General features: G+C 36.5%; 5 protein-coding genes and 1 long non-coding RNA gene across 7 annotated transcripts; 3 read left to right on the top strand and 3 right to left on the bottom strand.

Annotated features, from left to right (window-relative positions):
* Positions 1–900: 900 nt before the first annotated feature.
* LOC111005408 (pre-rRNA-processing ESF1-like protein) lies at positions 901–5,847 on the bottom strand. The gene is made up of 7 exons (XM_022276889.2): positions 5,102–5,847; positions 4,692–4,766; positions 3,769–3,995; positions 3,152–3,314; positions 2,773–2,901; positions 1,644–2,314; positions 901–1,474 (listed from the first exon to the last, which is right to left on the bottom strand). Exons 1-7 carry the CDS (start codon positions 5,684–5,686, stop codon positions 1,123–1,125), a joined length of 2,202 nt encoding a protein of 733 aa, XP_022132581.1. The 5' UTR covers positions 5,687–5,847; the 3' UTR covers positions 901–1,122.
* Positions 5,848–7,085: 1,238 nt separating this feature from the next.
* LOC111005411 (uncharacterized) lies at positions 7,086–8,061 on the bottom strand. Its single transcript, XR_002600736.2, has 3 exons — positions 7,922–8,061; positions 7,635–7,841; positions 7,086–7,459 (listed from the first exon to the last, which is right to left on the bottom strand). It is a non-coding gene; the product is annotated as an uncharacterized LOC111005411 (long non-coding RNA).
* Positions 7,871–9,435, top strand: LOC111005409 (peroxidase 64). Its single transcript, XM_022276890.2, has 4 exons — positions 7,871–8,136; positions 8,227–8,415; positions 8,532–8,694; positions 8,875–9,435. The coding sequence occupies exons 1-4, from the start codon at positions 7,939–7,941 to the stop codon at positions 9,267–9,269; spliced, it is 945 nt and encodes a 314-aa protein (XP_022132582.1). The 5' UTR covers positions 7,871–7,938; the 3' UTR covers positions 9,270–9,435.
* Positions 9,404–12,412, bottom strand: LOC111005410 (Putative methyltransferase family protein). Of its 2 annotated transcripts, none has more exons than XM_022276892.2 (8): positions 12,187–12,412; positions 11,972–12,076; positions 11,744–11,830; positions 11,415–11,465; positions 11,205–11,298; positions 11,006–11,090; positions 10,701–10,880; positions 9,404–9,473 (listed from the first exon to the last, which is right to left on the bottom strand). In XM_022276892.2, exons 1-8 carry the CDS (start codon positions 12,295–12,297, stop codon positions 9,404–9,406), a joined length of 783 nt encoding a protein of 260 aa, XP_022132584.1. In that variant the 5' UTR covers positions 12,298–12,412. The 2 variants fall into 2 exon arrangements, with proteins under 2 accessions (XP_022132584.1, XP_022132583.1); XM_022276891.2 differs by lacking the exon at positions 9,404–9,473 and adding an exon at positions 10,211–10,642 and having other exon boundaries at positions 10,727–10,880; positions 12,187–12,403.
* A 669-nt stretch (positions 12,413–13,081) lies between these two features.
* On the top strand, positions 13,082–18,638 carry LOC111005432 (la-related protein 1C). Its single transcript, XM_022276921.2, has 6 exons — positions 13,082–13,960; positions 14,733–15,228; positions 15,305–15,464; positions 15,581–15,671; positions 17,138–17,209; positions 17,552–18,638. Exons 1-6 carry the CDS (start codon positions 13,469–13,471, stop codon positions 17,852–17,854), a joined length of 1,614 nt encoding a protein of 537 aa, XP_022132613.1. The 5' UTR covers positions 13,082–13,468; the 3' UTR covers positions 17,855–18,638.
* Positions 18,639–20,244: 1,606 nt separating this feature from the next.
* Positions 20,245–25,803, top strand: LOC111005512 (la-related protein 1C). The gene is made up of 6 exons (XM_022277023.2): positions 20,245–20,986; positions 21,801–22,320; positions 22,484–22,646; positions 22,756–22,846; positions 24,082–24,153; positions 24,660–25,803. The coding sequence occupies exons 1-6, from the start codon at positions 20,531–20,533 to the stop codon at positions 24,972–24,974; spliced, it is 1,617 nt and encodes a 538-aa protein (XP_022132715.1). The 5' UTR covers positions 20,245–20,530; the 3' UTR covers positions 24,975–25,803.
* The last annotated feature ends 546 nt before the right edge of the window (positions 25,804–26,349 follow it).

Genomic DNA, 26,349 nt, shown 5'->3' with positions numbered 1-26,349 from the left:
AGATATTTTGAAGATTATTGTATGTATATATTTTGAGAAGATTCATTACAAAAGGGGTAGGACCCATCTGAAATAAATTACAAAAGAACCTTTCTTTTGGACAACGAGAGATAAAAGATCGAAAAGAACCTTTCTTTTGAACAGTGAGAGATGAAACATCGAAATTATAGAAGTATATAATTTACACCAAAAAAATAAAAAATCTTCTAAAGAAGCTTTCATAGCCTCTCTCTGTGTCATAAAAATGTGGTGATTTTCCGCTATCCTAGTCCAAAGAAAAGCTGCGATGATGTTGATCTACAAAATCTTCTCTTTCTTAAAGGGTGACCAACCAAAAATGGATAGAATGTGTCCAGTGAAATTAGCATGTGTGCAAGACATAAATAAATGTCATGGATATACTAAGCTTTCTTTCTTAAAAAGAGCATCAACGAGAACCAACTGAACATAGTTGAATTAGTTAAATTACATCTCTTACTAAAAAATTGTGAATTTAAATTTTTCCTTACCAAAATATCGTAAGTTCGAATTTCAACCAACCATGTTGTATTAAAAAAGTCCACAAAAAAATGCATAACATGAGGCTACATGAGGCTCTCGCTACTGTGCATTGCCAACTGACCTTTTCTTGGCATTTTTCTTTCCAAATTTCTTTGGAACTGTGAGAAATTCATATTTTGAGGATTATGAAGCCATGATAGTGCTCAAAATTATTTCTACATATCATACCCGTCTTTCCTTTAACGACTGTGTTTTCCTTTTGGCTAAATATAGAATGTATATGCCTTTTTTTTTCAATTTCATCCGTGATATTTCAAAAAAAAAAAAAAATTTAACTTTTATATATCATTGTTCTTCAATTAAGAATAATTTTAAGAATTTCCTGACTGTTCCCCAAAATGAGTAAAAGAGGGGTAAATAAAAAGAAAAAGAGAGCCAAGATGTCAACATTATTGCCTACATGCTGCAGACGGCCATGGAACTATACTAAAAAATGAAAAACAAATTACAAGTCAAAATTGTTAAACAAACAAATGACACAATTGTTGTGTATAATATCCCACACCCCCAAGCTTTCTTCATCCTAACAAACCTGAATGCAGAACATGAGGTTAAGGGGCTTCAATCCGCCATGTCTTTCATTTTTCTATGCTTCTTCTTCTTGATCGATTTGTTCATCGTTGGCAGTTGTGGTTCCTCGGTTACTCGTAACCGCTCTTTTCCATCTTTCTTTGGCATCTTACCACCACCAGATTGCAACTGAAGCTGCTTTGATTTCATTTTAATTGATTTAACTAGCGACGAAAGCTCATACTTCTCCTTCTTCGAGGAAGCTCCCTCGCCGTTGTTTGCCTCATCTTCCCTGGACGCCTCTGGCTGTTTCATAGGAGACTTCCTGTGTTGGCCTTTCATTAACTGATCTTCGTCACCCTTTTGCTGCTTCAATGCTAATTGACGAACATAAGCAGCACTCCTGCAAACAAGAGACTTGTAACTCAGAACCGAGCAAACTAAAATGTTCCCAAGAACAGAAAAACTCCGGCAGATCTTTAATGGATATGCCACATTCACCTGCTCAGTTCATATGAGATGCGACAATGATATTTAATAGTTCTAATATGATGCTTTCTAATTTGAGATACCTTTTGAATTGAGGGTCTGTGGGATCTAAAGAGAAGAGGGCCGAATTGAAGAGAGCTGAAAACCGCGGATCATCGTAATCAACCATGGGTATTTTGTCTTCAGCAAGATCTTTCTTCCCCTTCTTCTTCTTATGTTTCAAATTGTATCCTTTGACACCAGTCTCAACACCCTGATCATCAGCAAGTAACAGCTCGAGCTCTGCTCTGCTTGCTTCCGCTTCCTCATCCTTACCGGCATGTTTCCTGTTCCTAATACTTTTAGTTTGATCGTTCTTGCCTTTTTTAACTGGAGGCTCTTCGACGAAAAAGTCATCCGCTTCTTCAACGACCTCTCTATCAGTGTCACTGCTTTCATCATCTGATGAGTGTGTGGATTTATTTTTTGCTGCCACCTTTTTCTCGCGTCTTTTCCGAAGATAAGCCTCCCACACTGTCTCTGATTTCTTATCTTTCTTTTCCAGGATGCGCTTGCTTATATCCTCTAGGCCAGTATTGAAAGTCACCTCCATATCCTGGCCACCATCCTCCTCATCATCTTCATCAGATTGAAGCAAGGCACGGTACTTATCTCCTTTCTTACTCTTTTTGTCTGTTTGATCTTCCACTCCATCATCGCTTTCATCGTCGCTTTCATCAGATGCCAGGAATTCCTTGAGCTCCAAATCAGCCAGCTACAAGGAAAAATACAGTCAGTGGAGGAGGCTGAGCCTTAGGATTATCACTCTTCATGTCAAACTCCATATTTCCTAGTCTCTCAGCAGGCATGGCCGATTGAACGTAAAATGCATAACAAATTTAATACGAAGTTATAAATCAAAATTGAAGCAAACAATAGTTGACAGGTTTGGGATTCAGAAATATTAAGCCTTTTTCCTGCTGTACAGCGTACACAAGTTTGACAAGAAGTATGACATAGAACTTAAATATATCAACCATGTTGTGCAACAAAAACTAACAAGACATAAGATGACAATGCATACAAGGCACAAGTCTAACTAATGAAGCCAATATACTACCACAAACTGTTGGCTAGCAAAAGGGTACAGAAATTTCATCTGAAATTTCACAAGAAACGTTGTGAAGTGATTTTGAGATATTGGCCCAAAATCATCGAATCATGATCACAAACCTGATCTTCATTGAATTTTCGTTTCAAGGCCTTCACTCTCTGGGGTTCATCCTCATCCCAAGAAAGATGGATCTTACTATGCTGCAGGGCTGGAGTATGGAAATTCAAAACCTCATAATTTGAAGGTGCCTGAGAGTCAAATAATGAAGGCATATTAGTTTTCTTCCTATTATCTTTCCCAAACCATATTGTAAACACACCAGGAAAAAGTTTAAGCCAACAACAACAAAAATCTCATAGAAAATAAGAGAAGATAAATTATTAAGTTTAGAATACTATAGCAATTTTTATATCCTTAAATTTAATACTGCAAAAAGTAACCATGCCACTAGTAGTGAATGTCAGGAAGGATGAAGGACAAGTAGATCAATATACAAACCTCTGTAGCAATGTCCCTTGGAGGGTGTTTAAATTCCATCGAGTCTGGAATAAACCTCAAATCAAGCACATTTGATGATCTTTCAAATTCCACTCCATCACATGTTTTGTAAAGGTAATCAGCAGTTGCAATAGAATCACATTCCACCACAGCATAATAGTATCTGTACACAGATGGCACAAATTACTATGATTAAAGAAGAGAGATTCATTGCATACAGGATATTTAAAAACTAATTACAGCATGCATTTTAGTCTAGTCAAGACTAGACTAAACCTGATGGTGAAATCCGGGAAACAAACAGTTTTTATTACATGTGCGATACACTTCCGAATACTAATAGCCAATACATTTCCAAAGTAACTATTAGGCATTGACAAAATATCTGGGAGAGACTAAGGGATTACATCAAGTTAAGATTTTCTGTCTATGGAACATACTTTCATGCTTTCTACCATTTCTTCATAAGAGAGAACTAAACAAATTGATTAATCTCCACATAGCATTACACACCGTACATCTTATATAAAATATAAAAACCACATCTTCAATAGTAAATATAAATTCAAAAAAGGGATTTACAACAGGAATATAAACAGTAGCATCAAATAAAAGACCTCAGCCTACTCATTTCATAAGCTCGCAATTTCTCATCGTCAATCTCTTCATCATCATCATCATCCTCATCATTTTTCTTTTGCTCATCATCAAACAGTCCGATTGGACCATGCAATTCTTCCTCATTCATACGTTGAAGCCCAAACTCAGATGGATAGACTGCCACAGACAATATTTGCCCACCTTTTGGTAGAAATGAACTTAGTACGACATACAAATCAACAGCCTACATAACATGATATAACCAAGTCAAATGCAGATAAAGGGGCAGGCATAGAATATCAATATCACAACTCTGCAAAAGTATCTGCAAACAAATACGAGAGAGATAGAAAGTTCATGTTTGAAAGAAGTGCTGTGAAAAAATATCAAAATCTAATTGGCTACAATATCAACTTACAAACGAGCAACAATAGAACAGAAGTGGATTTAGAAAATTAAAATGTTTGCAAAGGAGCAGCAAAAAGGACTTCATCTGTTTAAGCAAAACAATACATACTTCACTAGTCCTTCCAATTAATCTACAAAGTGAACCAAATCCATGTACTCTATCACCTTGACTACAATAACATTTTCGTTCAGTGGATAGCACATTAAGAACAGCCTAATAAAAAAATATCGAACATATTAACTTTAGAAATGGAGACAATATTCAGTTACAGAATTTTGTATCAATTCCTTGAACATTAGTAAGACTTGAACCTAAAATATTTTATGTACTCATAAAAAATAGAAAGGCAGAAAGAACTAACTTTCGATAACAAAATTCTAGTTGGAGTGAAACTTAGTTTAGATGAATAATTGATGGGATAAGCCAAGAAGGCTCTTGGTCCACTTTTTAAGGATTGCCATGATCCACCACCATAAGGTTACATCCCTAGGAGCTATATTCATTCGAAATAACAATTCATCAACAACATACCTTCACGTGCCTCCAATCCAAGTTAACAACTGCAAGCCTGTGAGTTTCCTTGTCAATTTCTGGAATATTTTCCACCTGTCAAAACATGAATCTGTTGAGATAACTTCGAACATTGCAGTCAAATTTACATTAAGTAATAATGGACCACTGAATGCCAACGATGTAAGAATTAAGTAACCCAGTATTTTGAGAGTACCAATTTCCAAATAATCTAAGTAACGAGTTCGTCGTCCGTACTCTGTAGATAAAGCAATAGATTGGCACTAAAAAAACCGACATAGGAAAACGGTAAAGTTATGAATTTTACGATTCTCCCCTCTTTTTTCTTCAAGATCAACTCTGCCAAAAGACATAAATAAAAAGATACAACCATTGTATGTTTAAAAAATTTAAAAATGTTCAAAATGTACCGGCAATTCAGGTGTTTCATCGTCGTAAATCTCTTCAAGATCACCTTCATCCGTATCAGTAGTATAGTCGGATTCTCCCGACTCCGCATCATCATCCTTCGACTCTGACTCCTCGAACTCACTGCTTGAATCAGGTTTCTCTAAACTCTGATTCTTTTTCTCTACCTCAACATTGTCACCAATAGTGTCACTCTCATCCTCGTCCTCCTCTACCTCCACATCTTCCTCGCTGTCATCTTCATTCTTCTCACTTTTTTCTTCAATTTTATAATAATGACGTAACGAATTCTCCGAGTTCTGCTTCTTTGGCCTGCCACGCTTGTCCAATGGAGCCGAAGACGAAGAGAACCTCTTATCTACGAACATTCGGTCGAATCGCGAGTCAATCGCAACCTTTGATTTATGCTTGGGAACATTCTGAAACCGAGGATCAGAGTGCACAGACGAGAACCGAGCGTCAGTAATAATCTTCTTCTTGTCCCGATCGCCAGTTTGCTCCGAGGTCGAAGACGGATCATTTCTCTCATCCTTATTCTTACTCTTCTTGTTCTTCTTCTTTGAACTATCAAAGTTTTTGGAGCCCATGACGGCGGCCACCGGCTCTACGTTGAAACCGGTCGGCGAAAAGCGGTACTAGGGCAGCGCAGATGGTGGAACGCAGTGATAATGGTCGACGACGGGGTTTAGGCTTCTAGGGCTTATCTTTGTACCCTGTGTTTGGACATAGGAATATAGTAACCCTCAGATGATCAAGATTACCATTCACCAAATATAAGGCATTACATTTTTTTTTTTGAAGATATACAAGTAAATGTGAAAATAAAGGAAATAATAATGATTTTCTTTATTTAGAGCGTACGACTTGTTAAATCTTTACCATAAATTTTTGCTGAAAATTTTTCCTATTGAATTTTTTTCTTTTAAAGAGTCTGCACCTTTTTAAAGTTGTATTTGTTTGTCCAAAAAAATACTCCTTTTTACTTATTTTTTATTTTATTTTTAGCCATGACATTATACATTTCATTATTTGAATCCTCTTTTTACATTTATAACGTTATATTCAAAAGACAAAAAAACCACTTGATCGCCCTGTCCAAAATGAATTCATGATTAGAAAAACAATCCATTATGTTTTGTTTATTAGTCGCTTCTTTTGACGTATAGTTAAGAAATTTGGTTTAATTTAGTCTATTTTAATTTGGTCCATATAGTTTTAAAAGTTTCAATCTAGTCCCTATTTCTTTTTATTTCACAAATCATCTCTGTTACATTAAATCCAACTATTTCCTCTTTTTGTTTTCTTTTTCAACACTAAATCCTATTACAAATGCATACGACTTGTGGTATTTTCTTTTTGGGCCATGAATTGATGGCATACGCTTTTTACTTTTATCAAAAGAATTTGTTAAGAAGATATTTCAAACTTAGAATTATTACACCGAAAATTAGAAATATTTTTTTTAATTAATTACCAGGCAGGTGCATGATATGACTATAACTAATGCCTTAAGCTTAAATTGCAAGCTATAAACAAATTGGAAAGCTCTATCCCAACTACCTATTTTCAAAGAGATTCCTCCCTAAATTGATTGGACATATTTAATTTTAATTTAACGTGTTATAATTTGATGAATTAGATCCATGCAAATGCAAATAATTCCAACACACTTTATAAATAAATTAAAAAATAGGGGTGTAATTGGTTAAAATGTTGTTGTCATATTTTTTCTTTTTCTTTCCTTTTTCAACCTTTGAAATATTCATATTTAAAATAGCATTTGATCAAAGATTAAAGTTATCTTCAATGATTAACCGGCTTGTTTCATCATTTTACATAGAATAATATGTGCCTTTGATATCTCCATAATTGTTGTACTAAAGGAAAAAAAAAAGAGAGTATATTTTGACAGTAAACCTACATAAATTTACTCTTGAGACTCTATATTTACAAATAAAATGTTAATTATCTTTTTTTTTCCTCCGAGTTAACAACAAAAATAAAATAGGAGTTTACATTAAGCCCACAATTTGCTAATCTAGCTCTGTTATTATAAAACAAAACTCAAGATAACTAAATTCTTCCCTCAATCTCTCTTGTAAACAGAACTCAAACTTTCTCATAAATCTGTCAAGTATTTTTACTTGGGATCTTCAAAATGAGATTATTTTCACATCCCACTAACAAAGAATTGTAACAAACGTTTGTTATAAAGTAAAATTCATTAGCATACCTTTAGCCTAATATAAGTCATCTCAATCTTTACCCTATTATAATTGAAATAAAGTTCACGGGACAATGTAGCATACCTTTTACTTTATAAAATGAAGAAAGCCCCGTCTCTTTGTAATTTGTATTACCTTTTGAAGAAAAGAAAACTCATTAGCTTTGTAAAAGAGTGAAGGCCGTAGGCCGTGTTTGTTAAAGTGCACCGAAGTATTTGAGATTAACAAAGAAGCCAAAAACTACAACAAGAGGAAGGTTAAATCTTTTTGGGTGTTGAGATCTTTTATCCAAAGCAAGCATAATTATTACCAAAATTTTGCATGATTTTGTCCCACGCCCAAGTCCAAAAGCTGAAGGTTCAAAGAGCAACAGCAGCCAGTGTCGTGCATGTTGTTGGATTAGGAATTGGGATTGCTTCAAAATCACTTCTCCATTATTTGCACTGATGTTCAAAGTTTGGGGGCCGCTATCATGTCACAGCTTTGTTTTGTAACTCTTCTAGCACCTTGCATTTCCCTATAAATAACCCATATTCTTCACTTTAGGATCCCAAGGACTTGTTTTGTTTAATAAAAGAGAGAGTTTAGCATTTGTACCTATATTTGTAGGGGTAATGGGCTTCCTTCCTGTGGTTGCGGTTCTTTTGCTGTCTGTTTTGTCTTTGGGGAGCTCGCTGAGCTTAGACTACTACGAGAAGACATGTCCTGGGGTTGACTTTATCGTGACTAAAGCTGTCAAGGATGCAGCTTACAAAGACAAGACTGTCCCTGCTGCACTCCTCCGGATGCACTTTCATGACTGCTTTATAAGGGTATCCGTTAGAATAATTCTCAACATGTTGAATAATATCTCTGTTTTTGACAAAACTAAACTGGATGTGTTTTGTTTTGCTTGGGTGAAGGGTTGTGATGCATCTGTACTGCTGAACTCAGTAGGGAACAACAAAGCAGAGAAAGATGGGCCACCAAACTTATCTTTGCATTCATTTTTCGTGATCGACAACGCAAAGAAAGAACTGGAATCCTATTGCCCCGGCGTTGTCTCCTGTGCTGATATCTTGGCTCTGGCTGCAAGGGATGCAGTTGTGCTTGTAATAAATCATATAATTCAAATAATCTTTTGCCTTGGAACACAATGGTTTGAAATTAGGAAGTTCTAAACATTTTATTTTTTCTAAAAGGATATGATTTTGTGTTTGTCTTACAGTCTGGAGGCCCAACATGGTATGTTCCTAAAGGGAGAAAGGATGGAAGGATATCAAAGGCTAGTGAAACAATACAATTGCCATCTCCAAGCTTCAACATTTCTCAGCTGCAACAGAGCTTCTCCCAAAGAGGTTTATCCCTTGACGACCTAGTCGCTCTTTCAGGTAAACCTCATACACATTCAAACTCAGGATGAAAATGTCACTACTAAACATACATCAACAGTATAACAGTGTTGATGAACATACGATACCAAGATAATACAAGATTAAGAAAGAAAATGAATGTCAATCTATTAAAGATATTCTTGTAAGCATTAGCATTCTCAATAACATATGATGCAGGAGGACACACCTTAGGATTTGCTCACTGCTCATCCTTCGAAGGTAGAATCCGCAACTTCAGTCCAGCCAGCAACGTTGACCCTGTAATGAATCCGTCCTTCGCAGCAAGCCTAAGAAATGTGTGCCCAGTAATCCACAAGGCGAAAAATGCTGGCTCAAACATGGATACATCTCCAACCACATTCGACAACACTTACTACAGACTGATACTCCAAAAGAAGGGCCTGTTTTCTTCTGACCAAGCTCTGCTCGACTTTCCCAAGACCAAAGATCTTGTTTATAAGTTCGCTAGCTCAAAGGAAGCCTTCAACAGAGCATTTGTTAATTCTATGATCAAAATGAGTAGCATCACTGGTGGTCAGGAAATCAGGAAGAATTGTAGGGCAGTGAACTAAAAGCTGCTACTTATAGCTCTATTTTGCTTGCTAGACTAATAATCGTCTATTTAAGCATTGGGTGTTTAAGTACCCACAGCTAGCTTGTTTTCAGTACCGTCAGAAGCACAGTACACATGTATTCTTATATTTGATCACCAATGGGATGCCTTTATTTTTGCCTTTATTCTCAAATGTCTCCAATTAGAGATAAAGTTCCCTTTACTATGATGTGTCGACCATCTACATCCATTCACCACGTCTATTTTTGGATTCACCAATTCATTCCCAACTGAACTTCATGGACAAGAATGTAACAGGATTTCATATTTAAGCTACTTCCTTTAAAGCTCAATCACCTGCAAGCCATAAAAACTTGTGCAGGAAACTCCAACATGCATGAAAATTCGAATCAGGATGGTCATTATGAATGTACAAAGGCAAATGAAGAGTGAAATATGAAGCAACAGATAGGCATACAGTCATCCAACTCCCACCATTTTGGGAGTGGGGGGATGATTTATAGGTAATGAAATATGAAACTTAAAAATACATCTCAAGGGACAAGCGGATCTTTCTCTTTCAACCTATGAAGTTAATAAATTATAATCTGAGGTAACTAAATATAAGTATTAAACATAGATTTGGCAGCAACAGTAACAACCAAACCACTTGGTTCAGCTCCCCTCCCCCTTTCCCCGGCAGATTTGTCGGCAGATGTAGAAAGTAACGGACGTTGGGTGAATGATGAGTCACAGCGTTTTTTATTTCAGCTAACACCTGCCGGCAATTTCGCTCGCCACTGCCTCTGGGGACGGTGAGAAATATTGTCCAACTTTACATTATGGACCCACAATTATGCAAAGAGAAATGTTGTCCAACTTTACATTCTGGACCCACAATTATCCAAAGGGATAACTGAGGTAAGGCGGTGAAAAGTTAGCTATTGGACATCATCAAAATGAAGAAACAAAATAGTTAGCTAATTGATGGTTTGTGATTTACAATAGCTCCTGTTAATATATGTAATTTACCACCGCAAAATCACGTATAGCATTCAATACATGTTAACGCTTATACATAACTAAAGTTTCAACTTGCACAAATGCACTGGTTTTTACCGCAGCTATCTCCAAAATTTCTTACCATCTACCATTGAACTTTAATGAGAAGATCACGTAAGTGGAAAGACTAATAAACTTAACAACTCTTACTTCAGAAAAAATAAAAACTTAACTCCACCAAGCTTTAAAGAATTATTGAATGCGACTGTCCTTCGAAACCTATATGACTTAATAACAACTCTCATACATCCACGATGTAAAATTACCGCCACATTGTTTCGCCTCCTTCGATATTTCTCACGAACTTTGTTATTTCACCATAGAAGTCTCCTGTTGCAAGTGGAATAACTTTATAAATCATGGTCGCCAAACTGCCAAAAACTTCCACAAATTAATATATGCATTTTGTATTACCTTGACTGGTTCGCAATTAAGAACAATCTCAGCCAATTGAATGTTGCCACTCAGGTTTGATGCCTTATGCGATGGCATGAATGCAAAGCCATCAAGAAGCTTCTCACACTTCAACCCCCATTTGACCATCAAGAACTCAATGAGATGATGCCCACTACACAATTTGGAGGGCAGTGAATTGGTAAAGGTGAAAAATAATGACAGCAATAATAATTACTATCATAACATAACCACCGTGGCTGTGTCAATTTCCATCATGTAAGAAATAATATCAGTTACCTGCGATTGTGGTAGGTTGTTATAAAGACTGACCCTGGTGAACTTTGGAGAAGAAAGGCCACGGTAGAAAAGAGATCATCAAATGCTTCCCGACAACAAATCAAACTCAAATTTCAGCACATTTTTTTTTTTCCATAAACAAATTAAAGATGGCAGAGTAGAGATGAAATTAGATCAGAAATTGGTCCTACGGTCCTACCACTGTTTTCGTACAAAACATCAGCCCCAATAATGATTGTAGGTCGTAAACTGAATATTGATATGTCCCAGACCCCCCATGTCAGTCCTAGAACCTGCACATATAAGAAACTCGTCACTGTGCCAGATAGAAAACCATTCTTTCAGAAGAAAAAGAGAAAAAAAAAACAAAAAAAACAACTTACAACAACAAGAAAATTTATAGATTTACATTGCAATTGAGATTATTCAGGTCACAAACTCTCCTGATATTTTCCAGCACCTGCAGATTGAAGATTCGGACATTAGAAAGCAAATATGCCGCTCAAACATCTATCTATCTGTCCGCTCTTAACATAACTATCTAAATGAATTTGGTTTCTAAACAAAATCTGGCTCCTCGTAATACGAGAAACTCCCTTGCTTTTTGACGTATTTATAATTCATAACTCAAACAAAAAACAGAGCTAACATGAAGTTCATATAAATTGGTTAATAGAAATTTTTGTGCATTAAGTGGAAATTATATTTTCAGGCGAAGTCACCAAGACGAAGCAATACCTCCACTCTATTAGCATCATCAGTCAACGTGACATCAGCGCCCAATTTTGCCGCAACCAATCCAGGCAATGAAGTACCAGCACCGAGCTGCAACCAATTCGGAGGTCACAGAGTCACCCTAGCCATTAAACTTCCCCGTTATAAAATAATCAAACATATCACTCTAAATCTACTGATTATAGGTTTTCAGGAGACTTCACTGGAAAGAAAATGATAATACACAAGTACCTCAACGACATTTGCACCAGCAAATCGAGTTTTCTGCTGCCAAACATACTCGGCAAGAACAATACTACAGGGCCACACATAAAGGCCGTATTCCTCTTCCGTATTCTGCAGAGTCGTCGAAATTACACACACAGATTGTTAAGGACTCAAAGTTTCTCCGTCTACCGGAATTTTGAAGGAGACAAAAAAAGGAATGAGAGGTGGATTTTGGACACCTCGATTATTGAAACAGAGAAGACCGTTTTTCCGGCGTCGTCTTCGAAAGCGTGACGAGATGTGGTTGTTGAGGAGCCACCGACCGGCGCGTCGGAGTCACCGTCTTCCATATTGCTCGCCGGAGCAGACGGAATCTGCTTCCCACCCGCCGGGGTATAATGAAGTAGAACTAATGGGCCGTCTAATGTGGACTTGCTTTTGGAGCCTTGAGATGGCCCACGATTAATCTCTGATTCACTGGATTAAGGTAATTCATTTAAGAGTGGTGTGACTGTCTTATAAATTTATAATGTTTTTTTTTTATTTTGCTTATTTTATTAGAGTTTGACATAGATATATGATAGTTTCGACTTAATTTCTAAATATATTTTAATTCTTAAATTTTGTTCGGACCACTGTGGTAAGTCTAATTCATTTTCAAATTTATACTTATAAGCACTCGTGGAATTACAGGACATTCCATACATAGCAACCAAGTCTTGAGAATGAGACGTCGGCAAAAGGACCTCAATATCATTATGATTAAAATTTATTTTAATTAACCAGAGTAACTAACTAAATTTTTTTTGTTCAACTAGGTTGAAGATTCAAACTTCCAACTTTTTTTATAAACTTATGAGTATTTTGCCTGGCTAATTAAAATTTAATTTCGTTGGCAATTTTATGACCTAAGATTAGATATACGATATAAAGCACATAACAACACCTTTCCAAAAAATCTCTTACATATACCAAAAAAAAAAAATCTTAACATAACATATATAATTTATGTTTTTTATTTTTGGAAAAAGAAAATAAAAAATGGAATTGGGCCTAAGGCCCAACATGCGGACGATAGGAGGGGAGGGCATTTCCGTAATGTTGCAGGGAAACAATAAACCAGGGAAGGGCAAGGGCAAGGTATCCCCAACCCCAAGAGTTTTCATCAAGTGGGAAGCAACCAAAAACCAAAAGGAGAGAGAGAGAGAGAAGCGTTTCCAGAGAGAGAATTCTGGTTCTGAGCCCTCTCCCTACTCTCTAACACAGACCCTTCTTCTCTCTCTTTCTCTTTCTGCGATCTGATCGCTGAAATTTTTGGAAACCCTTCACATTTAGGACTCCATTTCTTTGTTTCTTCATTTCCGCTATTAACTGGGGGAACTTTTTTTGATCGATTCTGTACATTTTCCCCCCCTTTTTTCGCTCGTCGATTAACCTTGTCGACTTACGTGCCGGGAAAACCCTAACTCGCTGTTCTTTTCTTTTTCTTTTTTACCCTTTTTTTCTTCTTCTTCTGTTCTTATGGCTGCTGCTAATCTTTCTGATAGCAATCCTCCAACGGCCGGAAGCGCCCACCATTCTCGTAACTCCGGGCAAAGTGTGGGCAGCCCCAAATCACGTCGCTCCACACGCTCAGTGTCCTCACCCTGGACCCAGATTGTCCGTGGTGAGTTGGAAATCAATGCGGTCGTTCCCTCCTCACCGTCGAATTTGACATCGCCGACCGCTGTTGTGGAACCGGTCCCTTCGTCGTCTTCTTCATCATCATCATCCTCCCCTTCAGTTGCGGAAGAACCGGTCGGAGAGAGATCAGAGAGTGGGAGTGGATCGCAAGCCAATGTAGGAAATAAGCCCGCGTGGAACAAGCTGTCTAATGGGGCTGCTGCCGAGGTCGGGCCAGTCATGGGGGCTGTATCCTGGCCCGCCCTATCCGAGTCTACTCGGTTCGCAACCAAATCGTCTTTGGAATCGCCGAAAGCTGTAGCTGATGGATCTGCTGGCTCTGCATGCCAGGTTCTGACCTTTCATTTTGTTAATCTACTGAAAATTAAAATATTCAGTTGCTCGAACTGGGTCTTCACACTTTGAAAATTTTTTAACTGCCTCAGACCATATATTATTTATCTCGGTGATCATCTATAACTCTCTCTCGCCTTTTTTTTTTAATTTGGAACCCAATGCTTTATTTTGAATGATCTATTTGAGTATCTTGATTCTTGGCTATGACGACAAAGATAACATGTACTGGCATGGGTTTGGGACGAAACAGCACTTTTCATATCAATCAAAGACTGGGGAAAGACTAGAATATGTTTACTCTGAGAACAAGTTAAAAGGGTTTTAAGAAGTTAGTTTATGGAGTTTTTGGTTTGTTGATTGAAGGCAGCATCAATTAGACATGTGTAATATTATTATTATTTTTTGATAACGTAGTCGGAACTTTGATATCCTATACCCAGAGGCACCTGCACGCTCCCCAAGGCGATGCATGATATTATTTATAGATCTAAATGATGTTAACTCTTCCACCTTCTTAATTCTTTGCAATGGGATTCTTCATTTGATCAATTCACTAGGTTCTTATGGATAAAATGGTGGCAGGGGGCCGATGTCCCTATTAGAATGCTCAATGCTACATTGATACTCTACTGCATTTCCATGTAGAATAAGGACTTACATGGTTATTTGCTATATATATATATATATATATTTAACATTTTGCTAAATGGTTATTGTCTCAAAGTTTTTGCTCTAATGGATGTCTGATTAATTATTTCGAACCTAGGGGATAGGAAATTCACCATCCTCACCACAGAAAGAAGTTAGTAGTGCAACTCCAATTTCAACCCCAACTGCAACTCATCGCCAGAAGTCAATGAAGCACAGTGGTGCTAGCAATTCACATAATGGTGGTCCCTTGCAGCAGTCGGCAATTTCAGGTTCTGTAATTGAGACACCTCCGAGTACTCCTTCGTCTAAGGACCAGATTCAGAGGACCGCTTTTGCCTCACAGCCACATAATGATCATAATAATTATCAACATCAACGCAATTCATTCAGGAGTCGTGGCTCTGGTTATCCACGAGGTGATGGTTCTCACCATCACAATCATGGTACTAGGCGTGATCATGATCGTGGAAACCATGATTGGAATTCTCATCGAAATTATGGTCAGTCTCAAAGAGTTGTTCAAAGATATATAAGGCCTCCACCACCCCCTAGTACTGCTACATTTATTCCTCCACCAATGAGGCCTCTTGGTGGTCCCATACATTTTCCTGGTAGGATCTACACCACTGTTGTTAGCTTTGTGGTCTTTATCATGTGAACTTGCATCACATTTGGATCTTTTTGCAGAATTTGTGCCTTCAATGGTATATGTTGCAGCTCCTCCTCCTCCAGAAGCTCTCAGAGGTGTACCTTTTGTAGCTCAAATACCACCTAATGCAGTGTTTTTTCCTGCCCTAGACCCTCAGTTATGTGCTGCAATAGTCAAGCAGATAGATTACTACTTCAGGTATCATTCATGTCATATTTGGTTAATGGATTACTAAATTTTTTTTCTCATCATCGTCTAGTGTTAGAATTTCGAACAAATTTTAACAGCATCACCTTAAATTTTGTTAATTGCAGTGATGAAAACTTAATTAAAGATACTTTCTTGAGGGGGAAGATGGATGAACAAGGATGGGTTCCAATTAGTTTAATAGCAACCTTCAAGAGGGTGGGTTATAAAAAAATTATATTTAGTTTCTATTTTTTTATATTGCTGATGATACATTGTTTCTACCCATTTCTTATTCTTTTTATTGTATTTAACACCAATTTTATTTATTATTGAATGATAGTATGGTGCCCATTTTCCTGTTATTGGTTTCTTTGCTTCTATGCTTTTTTAGTAAAGATGTACAACTGAAAAGAAATACTCAGTTGGAATCAAGAAGTTGTTGCTATAGTTCCGCCATCATTCCTATACTTAGAAGTCAATTAGAATGTTATTCTATTTGAACAGTTTTCATGAACATGTGCCTTTGTGCTAAATCATGCAATGTAATATCTCTTTGCAGCTGGCTTCTAATATTTGTTCTTTTACGTTCCCATCATTACATGAGGCATGTTTTTATTCTTACCATATCATAGTTATCATCACCACAGTTTTGGGATATGTTGGAATTGAGGATCTTTTTTGTTTTGTTTTGTTCTTTTTTTTTTCCTGGAGGAAACAATTTTTTTTAATATATTAGAAGTACAAAATTAGTGGGACAACGACCTGTCAAGGGAGATTTACAACAAACTATCTCAGTTGGCATAAATCAAAAGAGAATCATAATTACAAAAGGAATTAGAATAGAGTACAACAAGAAACTCAAGAATTTGAGGTGGAGTCCCGAAGTTCAAATCATCTAGAAGAATTTTCAAATATTCTTCTATTGCTCTCGAAAACCAACCTTCCAAAGAACAGTCATTAAGGTAGTTAGGCACAAAGCTTTAGCTTTCCTTTTTAAGTGATGCCAACATGGGTTGCTCAATGGCTTCAAGGCTTTTTTTGCATCAGTGTGCTAGTAGGGAGTTAGGCAGCTCGTAGGGGGTATTGATGCCATCTATAACAAGGCCCCAAATAAGAAATTTATCGTTAAGACCTTTGGCCCAGAAGGACTTGGCCCCAAGTATTTAGGCAAAGCCACTTGATTCTCTAGTCTTAGTGAGATAGTTGACTAAAGGCTAAGAGGCAAGAATACCTGAACAACCCAGCGCCCGAGTCATAGAATCCCTACAATTTTTCAGCCACTTGTCATGAAGGTTCAGAGTGAGGTTGATGCATTAGTTCAATGATGCTGGTACGTGTTTCTTATTCTCCGTTTCCTAGATTTCTTTTCAGAAGTTATATATGGTGTGACATGCGTGCATATGACACTGTAGTTAGGATAGAATGTTCTCTAAATGCTCACGGCTAGTTTAGTTAAACAGTTTAGCTATACTGAGAGACAAGAAAACATGGTATGATTATTACCAAATAGCTTCTTTTGATAAGTCTTATGAAACTAATTCTGCTGGAATAGTTTGGATTTTTTGAACTGGCTGCGTCTGAAATGATGCTGCTTATCACAAAGGTGGAGAAGCTATTATGTGAATGATGATGCATGCACTCTTTTTTAGGGTTTTTATATTGTCTTTGGTTTTCTTTTGCAGGTTCTAGATTTGACTGACAACGTCCCGCTGATTTTGGATGCTTTGCGGACATCCACTCTTTTGGAAGTACAGGTTAGAACTTGTTTAGTTATTCAGTTCTGCAAGCACTACTTTCTCGTGTTTAATAGTGGCAATTGGAAATTTTGTGTTTTGGGGGGAGGGCAGTTGGGGCGGATTGGTCTTAACTTCTTTATTGAGCCCACTTCAAAAGTATTTTGGGTTTGGGTCTAAGTTTGTACAGATAAAATTGTCAAAACACGTTCTGGATAAGGGTAATTGAGCCCACAGGAGCTTTAAGAGGTTTGCATCTTCAGTTTATCAAGTTAAAGGATATTTAAAGATAAATTTTTTGGTTAAAAAATGAGTAAGTCGTTTTGTTTCTCTAATTTTATATCCGAACCTATTATATCTCAGGGGGACAGAGTAAGGAGGCGAAATGATTATAGTAGATGGATATTGCAATCTTCATCTCAAACTCCTGATGTTGCTGCCCCAGTAAGCCCAGCAAACTCCAATCCGGATATGCTGGCGGCTGGTGTTCAGAGTCTCACGTTGGAGACTATTAATCGCAGCATTTCAGGAAGTCGAGGTGATTTTCATGTCGAGGCTCTGCAAAGTAGATCACCTCGGAATTCCAATAGCCAGTCACAGCAACCAGGCACTGGTCAAGTAAGCATCGAGACAGGTTTGGACCACTCCTTTTCTGCAAGGAGTTAGACCTTGTACATGCTGAAGCCCATGTCTTTTATGAGTGGAAAAAAATTAGATGTGGGTAGTACAGAAGACTAAGGAGATAACTTATAACACTGGAGGAGGATGTTCCGAGTTTTGTTGCCTGTGGCGGCCTTCTTGATGCACGATGAATATTTTTTCTCTCGTGTGGCCAAGTAAAGAAGGCAGAATGTGATGAATAAGGAGGCAAAAAATGAAGGTGAAAAAGAGAAACAAACAAATCTAGAAAGTTTTTTTAAAAAATACCCAACATTTTCTTTTAACGGCGACTGAAAGGGGATTCATCATTTTATGGTTTCATAGGATGTTGCCTTTGCTAGTTAAAATTTTCCTTTTTGTTCTCCTTGGTGATGGCATGTATTTAACCATGGGGAATCTTTGCTTCCCCATGATGCTGCTCCTCAGCTGGTTTTTCCTTTTGGTATCTTCGAGCTCGGGGCAGATAACCTCGAGCTGTAGGAAGAAGACAAAACGGTTCTGATAAAAAGGCGAAAATGGTGGCTGATCTTCTTCATGGTTAATATAGAGAGACTGGCTTTCTTTGGATGCTAATGGCGGCCGAGCTTCAACCGCAGCTACTCCATCTTGAAGACTCTTTCTTTTGCTTTCCTTTTCCTTATCCCCCCTTTTCTTTTCATGAAGACTTGTCGCTTGCTCTTAAAATGTCAAATGGAATAACTTTGCATACGGTACTTGCAACTTTTTTTTTTTTTTTTGGATATTTGACTGAATAAAATGCCCCTGTGGGTGCAGGTTGGCGGTTGGCGCATCTTGTTATTAACTTTATTTTCAAATTGTCATTCTTTTAGCCAACCTTTTATGTTTTGGATCATCATTGTGTTTGAAGTGTTTTTAAAAGCAAAGGATTTTTGAGTTCAACACGTTTGGGAGGTTATATGTTTTAACTAGTCAAATTATTCTAGATTGACACTTGAAGTAACATTTTATTTATAAATAGTTTATTTTACGGTGAATCTGGAGTGGTATTTGAAACTTTTTTAAAGGCTTTGTTATCTAATTAGAGACAATTTCTCTTTTAAATTCTTAGTGATCTTTGCCTTTTATGTCGAAAAAGTTTATTAAGTGCTTCATTTGAACTTAAATATTAACTTTTAAAACCTATTCTGAATTTAAAAAGTAGTGTTCTTATTTTAAAAATTTATGAAGATGACCATATATGTGCTAGAATTCTTTTGAAGTGTGCTGAAAATTTAATGAAAATAATTGTAGTGGGACAAATTAGTGAAACAAAATTTAGATCAAGATTTTAAAATATTTTCACATTTTGATAAAAAAACAGTTGTTTCGATTTTCTTTTCTTAGTACAAAATTTGTTATTGATTTACGTTGCATCTATTAGAAATTTGTGGGGTATCATATAGACTTTATTCATTTTGGTCATTATACTTTTAAAACGTCTATTTTTTTACTTTTATACTATTTAAAAGTGACCCATTTAGTCCATGTTTTCATTTTCATATAATTTATTTTAATCACAATTCTAGCATGACACTTCACTTTCTAAATGAATAGAAAATTTAATAATATATATTAAATAAGAAAAAGATTCCCAGATATGGGGAATCTTCTAAGCCATTCTTTTTCTTTCCTTCTCTTTTTTCTTTGGTAGGCATAGGTTTTTTTAATATAGAAAGTATTGGATTCCCAATCTGTAACATACCTTATTTTATTCGTCATTCGTATTCAAAACTTGTTACATACCGTATTCAAAAAAAGAAATCATGTAATTTGTAGATTTATAGATTTCTTTTCGTTCAAAAAATCATTTAATGACGCTAACATAGTTCAACGACATATATCTCTATGGTTGTGAATTCGATCACTCACCCCATATTTTGTACTAAAAGTATCATTTGGTGACTGGGCTGACCTATCAATATACAAACGTCACGGACAATAATGAACCAAAGTTAAAAGTACAATAACGAAAATAAATCACGATGAAATAATTAACCATAAATTTTATTAAAAAATTATATGATTGTTAATACTCATTATAAATTTTAATTATAAGGAGGTAGATGACTGTACATACAAACTTACCAATAAATTAAAATTAATTACGTTTTAAATTCCACGCATGATGAAATAACTCGCCATAAATTCTGCAGAGATCATTTGCTAATATCTAAAAAAATGCGATTTCTATTAAGAAAAAAAGAAAACCTTTTTCTAATAACAAAAATAGAAAAGTTTGATAAAAATAGATAAACAACTGATATGTACAGTACCAGAAAATTTATTTGCGTATGGGCCGGAACCGTCCTCTGCAGCCCATTCCGCGCACGCGGGGAAGCGAGGGCATTTTGGTAATCTTATGTTACATGTAACCATAAACTAACAAGGGCATTATAGAGAGAGAAACGCTTTAGAGAGAGAAACGTTTTAGAGAGAGAAGTTGTTTCTGTTTCTGAGACCTCTTTCTACTCTCCAACAGACCTACGTCTCTCTTTTTCCACTCTGCGATCCGATCGATTCAATGTTTTAGAGAGAATTTAGGATTCTTTGTTCTTTGTTTCTTGCTAGCAGCTGTTAATTCTTCAAAAATTTTGATCGTTTTCTCATTTTTTCGTTTTCATTTTGCCCCATTTTCGGTCGATCAAGCTACTTCGACCTGAAGTAAACCCTAATCCCTAATTTATGATGGCTGCTACTAATTTATCTGATGCTAATTCGGCGACCGCGAGTGCCAATCATTCTCCTCGTCAATCTGCACAAAATATCAGCAGTCCTAAATCGCGTCGGCGCAATACCTCTTCTTCCCCGTGGACCCTGATTGTGCGCGGTGAGTTGGACTCAATCGCTGTTCCGTCGTCTCCTTCTGCTGTTGTTGAACCTGTATCCTTTTCTTCTTCTTCTCCTTTGCCTTCTGCCGTGGTTGAGCCGGTATGTGAGAGTCTGGATGGTGGCAATGGGTCGGCCAGCAACGTGGGAAAGAAGCCGGCGTGGAACAAGCTCTCTAATGGAACTGTGGCGGTCGAGTCTGGGCCTGTCATGGGGGCTGTGTCTTGGCCCGCACTATCGGATTCGGCTAAAACCCCAACTAAAACGTCTTCGGACTCTCTCAAAAGTTTAGCTGATGGATCCGCCGGGCAGGTTTTGTTCTTTCAGTTTTACATTAATGGAGCATTATGAATGTCAGTTGCTTGTAGGGGGATAAATGTTTAAACTGCTGCATTTGTATGTTGAATAAAATGCTTAAATTCGAATAAACTTTATGAGTACCTTGGATAGGCTGAGAAACATTAACCGGTGGCATATTTTTATTCCGATGCTCTTATCAAACAGGTCAGGAAAAGAACAAGAAAATGTGTACTACTGGAGTAACTACAGTCATTTCTTTATATTGGTTATATGTTGAATTAAGGGAGTCTCAATTTACAATTGGAAGGCGTTTTTGTAACTGTCCTTGTGGGCTTTTGTATATTTCATACCATAAATGAAATACTCGTTTCATATCAAAAAAAGAAAGGGAGACTCAATTTATTGACTTCATGTATTTAGTCTTGCTATTATTTTGTATAATAGCGGGCGCTCTTGCACATTTCTTTTTTATTTTGTTATTGTGTAATATATTTGGTCAATTCACTAGATTTTTGTGAAGAAAAAGCTAAGGGGAGAGGATGAACTCTCTGTTGAAATTCCCCATGCAGCGTCTCTTTTCATATTTTCCTTGTTGAATAAGGATAAATATAACTTTCCCTTTTGGTAAATTTTGTACATCAATGGAATTCTCTTATGAGGAAAACAAGGACAGCAGAGATAAGAGTTAGTTTAGTTTGTTTTCTTTTTGTTACCATGAATGTAAGGGTCTTTACCCTTTTATTTTCTTTTCTTTTCGTAATGGTGTGTGTGTGTTTTTTTTTTAATTCAACAAGATAATTCTTATCTTTCTAAATGTTGCACATAGGGGGCTGGAACTCCATCGTCCTCATCAAACAAAGAAGGAAATAATGATGTTGTGAGCCCTACCTATGATTCAACTCTTACTCATCCAACGACCTCACGCCAGAAATCAATGAGGCGTAATGGGTTTGGAAATTCACATAATAGTGGCCTCCCCCAACAGTCTGCACTTTCAAGTCCGGTAATTGATACAACTCCTAATAATGCTTCCAAAGATCAGACACAGAGAACTACATTTGCATCACAATCACATAATGATCATGGTCATCAACAAGCACGCAATTCATTTAGTAGGAGCCGTGGTGGTGGTTCACATCCACGTGGCGATAATTCCCATTATCATAATCATGGTGGTAGGCGTGATCATGACCGTGGAAATCAAGACTGGAATTCTAATAGAAATTTCAATGCTCAGCCGCATAGAGTTGTCCATAGGCTTATGAGGCCTCCTCCACCCCCAAATACTGCTCCCTTTATTCCTCCTCCACCAATGAGGCCTCTTGGGGGTCCCATACCTTTCTCGGGTAGGCTCACATTTTATTTGTGAGGTTCCATGGATTTGATCTATTGAACCTGTTTATATTTGAACTGTTTGCAGATTTTGCACCTCCAATAGGCTCTACATTTTATTTGAGGTTCCATGTTTTTTATCACATGAACTTGCCTTATGCTTGAATCTGTTTGCAGATTTTGCACCTCCAATGGTATATGTTGGTCTTCCTCCTCCTCCTCCAGAAGCTCTCAGAGGTGTACCTTTTGTCACTCCAATACCACCAAATGCAATGTTTTTTCCTGCCTTAGACCCTCAGTTACCTGCTATGATAGTGAAACAGATAGATTATTATTTCAGGTATCTTTGGTGTTATAAATTTAACTTTTTGCCATCATCCTTGTATAGGTGTTAGAATTTTGATTTATTTTTTAAAATAGTGATCGCACCTTATATTTGTGAATTGCAGTGGTGAGAATTTAATAAAAGATACTTTCTTAAGGCAGAACATGAATGAACATGGATGGGTTCCCATTAGACTAATAGCAAGCTTCAAGAAGGTTGGCTGATTAGATGAATTTTTTTATTTATTTGTTGTTTATTTTATTGATATATTTCATGATAAAGTCATGATTGTCTACATTTAATTCAAAAGGAATGTATAATATTTTTTAACTGTAATGATAGGCTAATCTTGATCTTCCTGTTTGTATTCTTCCTCTCTGCATGTTTGTGCATGTTTTCCCTTGTAAGTATTTTTTGAAAGAGCTGTTTTCAGAATGATTTCTTAAAGGTCTGATTACTTTTAGAAGAACTATACACAGTTTTTATTTTTATTTTTTAATATTTTTTATTATTTTTAATGTTTTCCAAACTTTCTACCTTCTATAGCTTAGACAGTAATAAAATAAACATCTTAAACTTCTTCTTTTCTGTGAATTTACCAGTCTTTGAATGGAATCGTTCTTGGAATTGGTTTTCAAATGCTATTTTCAAGCAGGCCTTAGAGGGTTCTTTGGGTGCATTTTCTAAAAAAAATTTAAAAACATAGTTTTGCCAAGTAAAGTTCTGAAAAGTTCTATATTGTCAGTTGTAGCAGCTTCTCTCACTGAAGTTTTCTTGGCCTTCTCCTTCTGAGATTTGTTGTACGGACAATGGTTTAAGAGCTAGTTTTGCTTCTCAGTGTATTTGTTTGTAGTCTGAATGGTTCTTAGTTTTTGGGCTACTTTTGGGTTTTTTGTTAGTTTGTTTCTTCTTATTGTTCTATTTTTACTATTGTAATTCTCCGGGGCTTTCTCTTTCTTGGTTTGGTTGTTCATCTTCACTCCCTCCGGGAGTTTGCATATTGAACTTTTTCTTTCTTTTTTCACCATCAATGAAAAGTTAGTTTTATTTTTATTTAAAAAAAAGTGTCTACGATGTATCTCAAAAATGAAAAAAAAGACCCGAGGCTACTTACAGCAAACATAGAAGAAAATAGCATCATCAGTGGAAACTGAAATAGATATTAGTTCTGATTTTTGGAGATGTTAATTTATCTGTTAAAGAAATCAATCTATAGCAGCATAATTTTGCATATAGTATTGCCTCCTTTTTCTGAGTTTTGGTCTTTTATTATTATTTATATATATATATATATATATATTTTGTCAAATAGCTGCTATTTGGATTTTCTAGATTGCTATATTGTGTAGCTTATAATGAAAGTTAGAACGAATAGTTCTGTGGACCAGAACACATGACATTGAGCTGTTATTATCCTTCAAGAATATGTCATCTCAGCACTCTTTTGCAGGTTTCATGTTTGACTGACAATATCCAACTTATATTGGATTCGTTGCAATCATCCACAGTTGTGGAAACAAAGGTTAGTAATAGATGGCTCAGACTATGACACTGATTTAGACACTAGCTCCATAACCAGCTTTTTCCTCTATGTGAAAGTGGAAGATTTTTATGGGCTCTTGGAATATTTTATTATATGGTCTAAAGTTGGGCAAAGCACACTGATAGTTAATGTAATAGTAATAGTGGTAAAAGGAATAGATAAGTCAATTTTAGGTTGACGAATTTGATCCCTATAGCTTGGATATAGTTTTAATTTAGTCAATCCTCACAAATCATTCTTGTCGTTATCATATAAAATATGTGACACATCTTGTAATTCACACAGCAATGAGCTAATCTCTCTCTTTTTTTTTTTTGGCTAACTACCTTATTTGGTTGTGTATTAGGATGCTAAATAAAAAATAAAGAAAAATGAGTTGCCTTTTGGGTGGGTAAAATAGATTTTCGTGGTTTAACTAAATTATAGGTACCGAATTTGTAATTTAACGTAAATTATAAAAATCATGTTTCCTTTTTTCCTTTTAGGGAGACAAAGTAAGAAGGCGTAATGATTATGATAGATGGATAATACGACCTCCTGCCCAAGGTCCTAATGTCGCAGGCCCTCCAAGTCCAGGAAGTTTCAATCAAGATATGCTGGCAGCTGGTGTTCAAGTTATTTCGCTAGAGAATAATCACAGTAGCACTGAAGGTGGTCAAGGTGATGCTCATGTTGAGGCACTCCATAGTTGTAGGCCACATGAAAATTTGAGTACGCAGATGCAGCCATATGGTGATGATGGTACAGGCCAAGTAAATATCAAGACTGGTTCAGATCATTCCTCTTCTGAAAGAAGTTAGACCAAGTTTGTGCTGAACCCATATCCTTTTGGATGGAAAATTAGACGTGTGTGTGTTGTAGAGACCAAGTGAGGAGATGTTAATGACACGGTTCGGTTGGGGGCATTCTTCTTGCTCGACGAAAATTCTCTTCTCGTGATGCAAGTATACTGGTAAACTGGAGTTGAAGAAGAGGAACATACTCAAGAAAAAGGAAAAAAAAAAAAACACATAAAACTAAAAAACTAAAACACAAGTTACTTTTGTGGTGGAGGAGAGGGATGCATTTTATGGTTTTGTGGGTTACTGTTGGCTGGCTTGTTTCTTAAATTTATATTCATTTTTGGGTTTTGGTTTTTGGTTTTCGGTAATTATGGTATATGTACTTAAGGTGGGGAATTTTGATTTGTTTCTCCATTGGGGCTGCCCCTCAGCTGGTTTTTTGATATCTTTGGGGTCAGAAAAATTCCGAGTTCTGAGACGAGAGAAGACGACGATTCTGCAAAGGAACTCGAAGGCTGGCTTTTGTTCAGAATGATGGTAAATCTAGAGAGGTTGGCTTTTGGTTGGATTTTGTGGAGGCTGGGCTACAACCGCTGTCTTGTCTTGAAGTGAAGGTTCTTTCCATCTTTCTTATTCTTGAGACTCACCCAGGCGTTTTCTCCATAAATATCTTTCTACTTTAAATGCGATATTAGGAACTTCTGAAGATTCGACTGTTCTGAACATCCTTTTCCAATTGATATTATTTTGCTCGAAATGTCTTTTCATTTTATTTATATGTTTGGAACAGTAGTTGGAAATTAGGAATTTTCAATTCGATTATTACAGTGCTGCAATTATTCCCTAATTTTGTGGGTTCGTTCATTCCTCGAACTCTTGTTTGTTGTGGTTGCTATGGGACAGAGTTCAAGAACTATCCATATGTGGCTGAAATTCAGCTGATTTGAATTATCTATTATAAGCCCTAATCTCATAATTTTTTGTTAAATACCAAGATCAGTAACAACCTTACTTGAACAGGATGTGTTCTATAAGTTGTACAACTATGTCCTTGAGTTCTAAATCTTATGGTTTCAGTCCATTGAAGCCTCTCAAATGTCGGCCTTGATTTCATTCACACGTGGTAGTTGATCAATATAATAAAATCTATAACATCTAATATTAGCTATTTTTTGAAAAGGGAAAAAACCCCTTGACATAAACATGATTTGGCAAGGAAGACGATTGCTGCTAGGTGCATAGTTCTCTGGAAATCTCTTATTTTGTACCTATTGAATGCTTAACAACAAATACTAGTTAAAGTTCATAAGGTTACTAGTCCAACAAATACATGTTAAGTTCTTTAGTTATTAGGAGTGACAAATCTCGCATCAATTCTCTTTCCGGATGAGCA

Source organism: Momordica charantia (assembly GCF_013281855.1).
Source record: "Momordica charantia cultivar OHB3-1 chromosome 1 unlocalized genomic scaffold, Mcharantia_2.0 BLBB01000001.1, whole genome shotgun sequence".
NCBI classification, from domain to species: Eukaryota; Viridiplantae; Streptophyta; class Magnoliopsida; order Cucurbitales; family Cucurbitaceae; genus Momordica; species Momordica charantia.
Note: the sequence above shows the minus strand (reverse complement) of the source record. Positions and strands in the feature narration are given on the sequence as shown.